The sequence below is a fragment of the Apis dorsata genome, unplaced genomic scaffold (genome assembly GCF_000469605.1).
Source record: "Apis dorsata unplaced genomic scaffold, Apis dorsata 1.3 scaffold_285, whole genome shotgun sequence".
In the NCBI taxonomy this organism is placed as follows: domain Eukaryota; kingdom Metazoa; phylum Arthropoda; class Insecta; order Hymenoptera; family Apidae; genus Apis; species Apis dorsata.
The window spans coordinates 487,000-497,368 of NW_006263560.1; the positions used below are offsets into that span (position 1 = coordinate 487,000).

Below are 10,369 nucleotides of genomic sequence, written 5' to 3' on the forward strand. Positions count from 1 at the left end.
TAGTATCACAATTTATTAGCATAAGCCAATATGTGCTTAGTAATTGTGCTCTTTAAACACAAAAAACTTTATACTTTTAATAATAAATATTATTTAAAAATTAAAGAATATATATAATCTGAGTAAGTTATGTTAATTAATTTAAAAAATAATAAACATTACTCACGAGATAAAGTATTTATGTTATCAGCACTGCCAAATTTATTTTTTATTAAATGTGCAAATTCTCTTGGTTTGGACATTACACTTCTGAAATGCATAAAATTACATAAATAATTATTTCAGAATTGTATAAAATTCATAAAAATTATGAAAAGTTTTTATATGAAAAATTATTAAATTAATTATTAAATTAATTATTAAATTATTAAATAAATATATTAGAATTATAATTTTTATGTTTTTCATATTTTGTATATTTATAAATATATAATTTTATGTTTATGAATACAAATATATTTCTTTTGCTTTTTCAATTTTTCATTTTTTTTTTAGAATAATAGTTTTTAAAATTCAATTTATAACAATATGATAATGTGATAGGAAGATACTGAAATCTATTTTCATATTAATACTCACCCTGAAAAACCACTGATTCCAACTCTAATATTGCCACCCACGTTTCTGGAAGTGAATCTTAAATTAGATGAAAGTTTCATATTGTCTCATACTTTATATTTAGAATAATAAAAGATAAATTAAAAAATAAGGAATAACACATAAAAAATGCGCTAAAAAATAATTTCTTATGTTTAAATTTATTTTTGTGTAAAAATTTAAATCAAGAATGTTTATATCATATTTTTATATATCCTAATAAATATTTTGAAAAATAAAAATAAAAAGAAATCTATATATATATATATATATAATTTAATATTATTTAATATTATTTTTTGTTTTTATTATTAAAAAAAATAATATATAGATAATATTAATAAGGAATAAAATATATTTACTTAAGTCCTTGTCCCATATCACGAAGCACTTCTCGGGGTTGTCTATGACTTGTAGGTGCACCATTCAACTCAAAATTTTTTAATTTTTTTGTATAACTATCTAATTTTTTTTGGAGTTGAGAAATACTGTGCGCTGATTTTTGATTTTTCTTCTCAAATACTGCTTTGATTCGGGTAAGTTGCTGCTTATCTGCATTTGCAGCTAATTTTAAATATTCATTGACATTTTCTAAAAAAATATTAAACTTTATATTTATAACATATTTTTAAATAAATTATTATTACATATAGCATTCATTATAAATTATTATAAGTTACATTATTATTTATTACATTATATTAGATAAATAGATATCTTGTAACACTCTAATATATAATGTATATCAGTACTATATTAATTATTAATAATTAAAAATTACCATCACGTGTGGTTTGTTCTATTCTTATAAGTTCTCGTGTTTTAGCAATTTTATTTTGAATGTTCTCAATTGCTTGACAAACACGAGCAGAATTAGAGTCAACATCATCAGTTATTAACTCAGAAGAGCCATTTGATAGGAACGATTGTGTTGCATGATATTGTTCCTGTAAATAAATTTATCATTATATTAAAATATACACAAAATATATAATTAATTCATAATAATTTTAACTATTAGAACTCAAATTATAACTAACAAAACACATTTTCTTGAGCACATTGTTCAATAACTTGTATCATATTCCAGATTTATAAATATCAATAGGTTTAATTTCAAAGTAACTTATAATATTATGCAACTACATAATCTTAACTAGTAACTCTAATTATACAGTACTGATTAATGATCTTACAATACAATGTAATTGTCATTATACATAACAGTGTCATTATATAAGTAACTTTATGTAAGCATATATAATCATATGCTATTGTAATAAATAATTAAGCTAATAATAATATTAATTTCATTAATTTTAATATTTCAACAATAATTTTAAATATTATGAACATATTCTTACAATTGCAAAATGGAATTATATATAATCAGTAAAAATATTTATTTAAAAATAAAAATGTCAAACATAAATATAAAAATTAAAAAGTTTTAAAGATTTTAAAATTAAAATTATTTTATAATTAAAATACATACTCCATCATCATCAGTTGGTAGATGAATATTTGGCACAAACTCATCTTGTTCGGCAGTGATTAAATTGGTATTTGATTCATCCATAGCATCTACTCGAATCACAGTTCCTGGTGATTTTTGCCTACTACCTTTCATGCTGAGACTGCCTTCACCACCACTACTTCCACTGCCTGTACTATCCTCCCCTGTTTGGGAACTGCGAAGTCAAATTTAGTTTTGTACTGTGCTCCTTCTATTTACTTTTCATTTATTTTTTTAGGAACTTAGTATTCTTATTTGTAAGTACAAAATATTGTATCATTAATTATATCATATTGAAGCATAAGCTTAATTATTCTGTTTCATGTAAAATACTACAAAAAAATAAGAATTTTTAATTTTAATCTATGCAAGCACATGTATTAATATCTATAAAAAATTAGATCTTACAGTGAAACATTACGTATTTTTGGAATATGTTCCAAAGTAGCTGATAATTGTTGAGATGAAATCAATATATTTCTTCTCTTAGGTGATGTACTGCGTGAACTATTCTTACTTGATGTAGTTATCATCAAATTATCCATTCCTTTTTTCCTGAAAAAATTATTGTCTAACTGCTTTAATGTAATTGTAATAAAAGATATGAAAAACAAATATATGAATTTGAAATTATTTATTGTACATGTGATTTACCAAAAAGTATAAATATATTTTTTCTTCATTGATAAATGATTACTTATTATTAGTTACTACTATAGTTTAATTTAATAAAATATTTAATATTTATTAAAAATGTAATATATAAAGAAATTAATTAATATAATTTACATATACATATAATTTAAAAAAAATTATTTTTTTATATTGCATTATTTATTTTGAGATTATTATTATTCATATAAGTGCAGTATATAATTCTTATCAATTTCGTTTTTATCAAATGTTATCAAAATTAATCATAAGATTTCTTTTTATGATTAAATTGAATAAAATGTGAAGAAAATGTAATCAAACAAATTAATAGATAAATAAAATATAAAAATTTATGATATTTTTTTAATTTACATAATAAAACTTAATTAAATTTTTATTGAAAATTAACAAAAATTAACAAAAATTAACAAAAAAAAATATAAAGTGTAAATGTAAATTGTAAATGTAAAATGTAAATATAAATAATGTAAATGTAAGTAAATGAAAGAATATATATTACAAAATTAAATATTAAAATAAAAAATTTATTTGACTCTTATATACTTATTTTATAATTTTCTCTTAAAATTGTTTGATGATAAAATTGATGATACAATTCGAATTTGTTAGAATATATTTGTTATAATTTATTTAATTTAGTCATTATAATGGTCATAGACTAATTAACATTTAAATAATAAATTTACTGTCTTACTTTTATGACTTATACTAAATAGAATTATATATCTAATGTTAAAGCTTTAAAATAATGTTATTAATTTTACGTTGAATAAAATAACAAATCATCTATGATGAATTAAATTTCATTATTCATTAAATTATTAACAGAATATCTGAAAACTGAATTATTTAGTTACTTTAGTTACTTAGTTAAATAGTTACTTTTTTCACATTCTATTACCTTTAACCCAATCTTTTAACTGATGAATCATTCTGATTATCATAATTAGAACAACGACATTACTTTCGAAGTATGACGAATATTACGTGAAACAACATGTGTAATAGAAAACAATATTAAAATACGATACTTTATTCATCTTTCAATTAATTAATATTGATATAGATTTTTATTTTATTCTTAAAAAATTTTATTATAATGTATATTAATAATTAAAATATAAAATATGATATATAAAAACATTTATAATTTAATATTAAATATCGAATTTAATTAACATTACAAATAAATTAAATATTACAAACATTAAATAAATTAAATATTATACTGAAAAATATTTTACTTTTTTTACTTTATAATGTATTTTTTGTTATAGGAAATATATCAGTAAAATTTAAACATACCAAATGTGAACTTTTATATTCAGGGAAATCATAAGAAATCAGAAAATTTTATACGATATAAATTAGAAAATGTCAACTAAAAGCTTTGAAAATGAAAAATGAATGAAACAAATATACCGCGGTTTTTATATAAATTAAGAATTTCTAATGAAAATAATAATGTCACTTTGTATACTTGTCAAATATATAAAACGCAGAGATTTGGTAAAATTATTCATTTAATGTGGTTTGGATTCATTGAAAAACTAAATATATTTATAAAAAATCTGTGAAATTGAAAGAAAATTTGAAATACGCATGTATGCGCAAACAAAGATTGACAATATTTAGCAACCTATGATATTACGTTACTATCGCGACTCATTTCCACACATACGATATTGTCTGCAGTTATATAGGTTCAAAAGAGATATAGGAAGCAATTGTCCCACCCCTTTCACGTTAATATTGAGAAATGAGTATGACTATCGAATAAAAACAAACGATCTGTCAAGATTTCGCGGTTTTTTGACATTCGATTAACCGAAATATTTGTCACTTACCTTTTCTATCGTTTGATGTATGTAGCTCTTGGTTGAAGCATGTTTTTTCCAATAAATGTCACAAAAAAATACACAAAGAGGGTCCTTCGCGTATTGCGTTTTCTCTATCGTTTCTGGTCAATCAAAGGATAGCTGTTGTTATCGTTTTTCACGGGCGTGTCATCGCTCACCGTTTAACATCGTCACACTATTTACTGTAATATTAACAAACAAGATGCACTATGACGTTCTTAGGCACTTAATCAACGATAAACTCATTCAGAAACATCATAAAATGCACACACGATACGCCACATTCGGCGAAACCGCTTCGTTACTTCACAACTCGACAGTGGAATACGCCAAACGGAACACAGAGCAACGAACGTAAAGGAGGGGGTAAACACAACCGATATTACCACTTGCACTGACTGATCTTTCGATTCCTAGGGATATTTCCTAGGAACGCGCGATTCGTCAATATCACAGTATCGTATCTATTGCAGTATCCATCACAACATTTATATAAATCTGAAATATTATTTTTAAATATAATATAATATGATTAAATAAATTTTATTAGTCTCAAGATCATTTAAAAAAGATATAATAAATTTATTTATTAGGAATCCAAAATTTTTTTAATTTCAATTATTATTTCTAAATTATTAATTTTTTAATGATTTACTCGAAACATATGTTTTATATTAATCGAAAATAAATAAATTTTTGAAATATTAAAACGAATTTATGTAACAATTCAAAATAAAAATAATTTTTGTCTATTATTACTAATTTGTTTGAAAATAATAATATTATTAATATCATTATAAAATTTTTTGTTTCATGAATTTTCATATATTATAATAGTACATATTAAAAAACAGAAAAATTTAAAACTTGTTACCATATACCAAATACGATACTGTCCTTGCAAATTACTATGTTACTCGGATATCTTCGGCTAGATTCGGATTAAATACTGCGCAAAGAGAAAATACATTTGACGATAATCATAATTTATTTTAAATTTAAAATGATTATTGTTGAAAAATATTCAAATAATTAAATCTAACATTTGTTAATATATATATTTAACGTTGTAATAATTTTTTTCGTGATAATGTAAAAATAAGGAATGAAAATACCAAAAGTTTTAATCGAATTTGTTCATTGGAAGTCATTTAATTGTTTGAGTTTATCAATAAGTGAATTTCCAAAAGAATATCTATATTGTGGACTAACAAAATTCAACAAACTATATAGTGTTTCGAACTGCTCGTCTCCTCTATTTGATATGTTATCGTGCTCATTACCAACGATGGTAAAACCAGCATTTGATAGTTCTATACAAAACTTCAAGTTTTCTAATGTGATTAAATTTAAATAGAAGAACTGATTACTATTTTGTAATTTTTCTGATACTTTTATGTCCATTACATGATGTTTCACGTCATTTATAATAGCTTGAGCTTCTAATTTCCATTGGTCCTTATCCAACTCTTGATTAATCACCTCTTCCTTCATTCTCAAGCTTCGACAATGTTATCTCACATGTAATATATTTATCAACGCATTAAATATTTTAGGCAATTTGATAGCATTACAGTTGTATCAATATTATGCTAAATATCGTTCACTTTTTACATGCAACGATGGCACGTGACAGGTTAGAATGCGGGTCAAAGACCAAGAACAAACGGTTATGTAATTATCTATCAAACTTATTTATTCCTAAGGAATATATAATATCGTTTTTCAGTGACGATTCAGTAATTGTGATCAGTGATCAGTTTAGACTTTGACACTGCGTAATTGATAAATTATATCGTACAATCAAACTCATGTAATCCCAAGTACACGTGCACCGAATGCACTCTCAGTACACACTGATAGTAAATCCTTTATATGCAACATCTAGCCTTCCGGAACGCCATCTCGTTACGTTATCTGTTATTAAATTTGCCGCAACATTGAACCAATAAGCGGGAAAACTTATTATGCAGAGATAAAATATTAATGGAATAACAATTTAGGCAATTCTCAAGTATATTATATAAAGTTATAATATCTTTCTATTTACTATTACTATTAATTGGACAGAATTCAAGTAGCTTTTAAAAGATCAATACAATTATACCAAAATGGAAAATCATTTATATTAATAATAGATTTTTAAATCTTCTAGTTTATAAATTTTAAAAAATGAGATATTTTTAAAAAAGAAAGAAATTAATTATCCTTATTCTAATTCCTATAGTTTAATTTCATAGTTGTTTAAAAATAAGCAAAGAATAGTAATATCATTATAATGAAGCTCACGTTTATTTATCAATTTCATCTATAAAACATATAAAGTGCAATTGGAACAGACCATATCTTTTATTATACTCGACATCCAGGATTTCTTAAATACAATCGCATAAATTATTATTATTATTATTATTATTATTATTATATTATTAAAATTATTACTATATTTATTGGAACAAAATTTTAATTATTCGATTAAATAAACTCTTGTCTTCTTCTCTGAACATGAATTACTATTACTTTTATTTAAACAAAAAATTATAAATAGTGAGAAAATTCAATAAATTGCTGTTATATGAATTGTTCACAATTTTTTTCTTCTTCTTTTTTTTTTTTTTTTCTTTCTTCTCTTTTCTTTCTATCTTTACAATGTCTAACTGCCTTCAATTCAAGTTCTAATATATCAAAAATTTTGCTCGATTGATCGTACAATTTTCAATGACGATCGACTTCGATTCAACGCGAGTTCAAGTCTATTAATATCTCTTGAATTCCACTCAATTGACAGTGCGATTTTCAAAGACGATCGAGTCGATATCGCGGAGCATGACAAGAGAACCTGACGAGGTTGCAACAGCTGCCTCAGCTACGTAGAGATGAAGACGGGCCAAGCTGAAACTGGGAGATGTGGGATCAGCTGCCGGAGCTGATACTGACGCAGATATTCAGTCACCTCGGTCATGGAGACCGTGCCAATGTTGCACAAGTCTGTCAGCGATGGAACCGTGCACTTTCGTCGCCAATTCTTTGGCGTTCCGTCACAGTCTTCATCGATCGTGATCTGCGTGGTGACTTCCCTTTGGCGGGAGAATTAGCCGTATGCATATATTTATTAAAAATAAAACCTCGATCATTCTCTTCCCTTACACAATCACAGCTAATTCATTAACGAAACGTGTCACGGTGTATTGAAATTAAATTGATATTTATTGAAGGCTAATCGTCAATCTTTCTATTTAAAACGAGTTATAAATATAGACAGAGTTTAATTCTGATAAGAATACAAATTTCTTGAATATATTTCAACGGAAAGGATTTATTGTTACCAATGGAATATCGAATATCTTACATTTTTTTTATTATTGTAGATGATACGTATATCGAAATTCGATTAAATAAACTTCGTTTCATTTAGGCAAAATATGGACAGCATATACGAAGCCTGGAACTCGCTTGGTCACGACCGTATCTCTTGCCAAGAGAAGCTCGCATAACTCGTAATATTCAAGCCGAGGCAGGCGCTGATTTCCTCACGATCGTACGAGCCAAGAATGTTCAGTTAAGGAAGCTGATACTCACCGATTGGATATTCATTTGTAAATGGGGGAACAGGGGCAAACTGTTATACGCCCTTGCTAACTTTTTAGGGTAATTGATTAATTAGCAAGTTTCTTAAAATTTTTATGCTAAAATTATATATTTTGATATCTAAAAAAAAAAAGGAAAAAAAATTAATAATTTATATTTAAATATTGATACGAATCGTTGTCATTCTCGGATTCGATTCTCAGTAATTTAAAACAAATATTCATTCACATAGTTGTCAGCATAATTTGGAAACGCTTAGCCTGCTGAATGCAACTCTTGGAGTGAGCGACGTGTTGCGACTTCTTGCCAGTGCTTCGAAAAGTTCCACCGAGCATTTGGCATATCTAGATCTTCGGGGTGCGTTTCGAGAATGGCAGGCGCCTCACAGCAATCCAAGGCACGTGAGATATTTCTATCGATTAATTAATAATTATTGTAATTATCACAGAGTCGAAAGATTCATGATAAAAACAATAGCCTAATGGCAATCCAAAACGTGTGAGGCAGCTCTATTAATTCAGTAATTTTACTGGAATCATTATTGCACATATGAAAAAATTAAAATAATCATGATAACAGTAAAATTAATAATAATAATATATAATTATATACTTACTCTTTTAATATATAATTTTTTTATAATTAATTCCTTTGTCGAAATATCGATCTTAGATTATTTTTAGATATCTTGCTCAATCTTCTAGTAATTTAAACAAAAGAAAAAATATTTTTTCTTCATACACTTCTAGATTTTCTAGATTTTTTCATAGCCATATAGACATAAAGAGAGTACTTCAATTTATGCACACGATGTAGAATTTCATTTTTAATTTTTATTCGAAAGATTTCAAATCTTTTTTTTTTCTATTTAGAATTATCAAGCTATATATTATACTGTGAATTTTGATTACTTATATTTTTTTTAATCGTAATTAAATTTTAATAAAATATAAATATCTCTATTTATTTTTATTGTGTTACTTCGTTTATATTTAGATTTTTTATATTTATTTTTATTTTTATTATTATTTATATAGATTTTTTATATTTAGATCATATTAGGCACTTGTTTCGCAAATATTTCAAAATTGAATTACATTATTCATTGAAAAAAAAAAAGAAAAAGAAGCAAGAATTAAATATTGTTAGAAGTACCAATATTCCTCTCCAGTGCCGTAATCAATCAAAATCACCTTGATATATCATCGTCCAAGAACGCAATGATTGCGATACTCTGATAAAATAACAATCTTGCCAACAGGAACACAAAAGTAGCCCTAATTACTTGACAAGGGTTATTCTTGTGAGAGATGGCCTTGACAAAGATCGCTTTTATAAAACCCACTTTTCATTTTACAATATAATAGCTCTTAGATCGTAAATCATAGACTTTATACCATCGGATTATTGTATTGTAGTTTATAGAAATCACAGATCATAGATTTCATTGTGTTATTTTCAACATGCTAGTCTCGTTTCTAATTACCGGAATCGCAATTTTGATTGTTAAAATTGTTCTCATTGCAAGACTTGCATAAATTTCATGATATGATTTTTCTTTTTTGGGGGGACATAGATCGAAGTTTTATCTAAAAAATTTATTTTAAAAAATTATCATGGTCCCTTCGACGAGAATTGTTTTCATCATAAATCAATTCAAATTCTTTTCAGATACTTGCGTCTGCTTGGCCGATTTCGCGCGTTGACAATACTAAGGCTCGATTATCCAGCCTTGTCCGACCAGACTTTAATTGCTTTAACGAATGCAGCGCCAAGAGTGTTGAAAACGCTGCACATATCGGTGAGAGATTCTGATTCCAGACATCACACCATCACCGACACAGCCTGGCACAATTTGGTACTCGTCTGTCCGGAGCTCACAGTGTCCTACACTATAGGTACAATATGATACAGAGTGACGTAAAAGTAATCATTGATTTCCTTCCACCCACGTCGGGGCAATATCGAGCTGATGGTTATTACGTTTTGTAATTCGTGGAAATTTCCATTGTGCATCGAGCAATTTAGAACGAATTATACACTCGAGAAATCCGATTTAAAGACGGATGATTACTTTTGCGCTGGAATTATTGTTGTCCAAGCCTTTTTCTTTTTTTTTTTTTTTTTTTTTTTT

General features: G+C 25.8%; 3 protein-coding genes across 12 annotated transcripts in view; 1 reads left to right on the top strand and 2 right to left on the bottom strand.

Annotated features, from left to right (window-relative positions):
• The window catches only part of LOC102681558 (transmembrane and coiled-coil domains protein 2), a 9,222-nt gene extending 3,031 nt beyond the window's left edge, over positions 1 to 6,191 (bottom strand). For 7 of the 10 annotated variants that reach the window (XR_004150698.1, XR_004150697.1, XM_006616903.2 and 4 more), the window contains exons 1-9: positions 6,055 to 6,191; positions 5,522 to 5,596; positions 4,635 to 5,145; positions 2,522 to 2,666; positions 2,093 to 2,288; positions 1,379 to 1,544; positions 960 to 1,188; positions 580 to 624; positions 167 to 249 (exon numbers count right to left, since the gene is read on the bottom strand). Coding sequence is in view for 8 of the 10 variants with exons in the window: in XM_006616903.2 (XP_006616966.1) it covers positions 167 to 249; positions 580 to 624; positions 960 to 1,188; positions 1,379 to 1,544; positions 2,093 to 2,288; positions 2,522 to 2,658 (856 nt within the window). In the remaining 2 variants the exon portion in view is untranslated. Of the gene's footprint in view, positions 1 to 166; positions 250 to 579; positions 625 to 959; positions 1,189 to 1,378; positions 1,545 to 2,092; positions 2,446 to 2,521; positions 2,667 to 4,634; positions 5,146 to 5,521; positions 5,597 to 6,054 lie in introns of all 10 variants that reach the window. The other 3 variants (XM_006616904.2, XM_031511031.1, XM_006616899.2) reach the window with 3 other exon arrangements.
• Positions 5,613 to 6,537, bottom strand: LOC102681337 (GSK3-beta interaction protein). Its single transcript, XM_031511038.1, has one exon. The coding sequence runs from the start codon at positions 6,139 to 6,141 to the stop codon at positions 5,785 to 5,787; it is 357 nt and encodes a 118-aa protein (XP_031366898.1). The 5' UTR covers positions 6,142 to 6,537; the 3' UTR covers positions 5,613 to 5,784.
• A 688-nt stretch (positions 6,538 to 7,225) lies between these two features.
• The window catches only part of LOC102670676 (F-box only protein 39-like), a 5,316-nt gene continuing 2,172 nt past the window's right edge, over positions 7,226 to 10,369 (top strand). The window contains exons 1-4 of the mRNA XM_006616905.2: positions 7,226 to 7,744; positions 8,063 to 8,295; positions 8,468 to 8,632; positions 9,907 to 10,133. Coding sequence (XP_006616968.1) covers positions 7,553 to 7,744; positions 8,063 to 8,295; positions 8,468 to 8,632; positions 9,907 to 10,133 — 817 coding nt within the window. The 5' untranslated portion in view covers positions 7,226 to 7,552. The remainder of the gene's footprint in view (positions 7,745 to 8,062; positions 8,296 to 8,467; positions 8,633 to 9,906; positions 10,134 to 10,369) is intronic.

What these genes read in the sequence shown, in the direction of transcription:
- LOC102681337 (XM_031511038.1), bottom strand. Translation starts at nt 6,141, where the DNA reads ATGAAGGAAGAGGTGATTAATCAAGAGTTGGATAAGGACCAATGGAAA.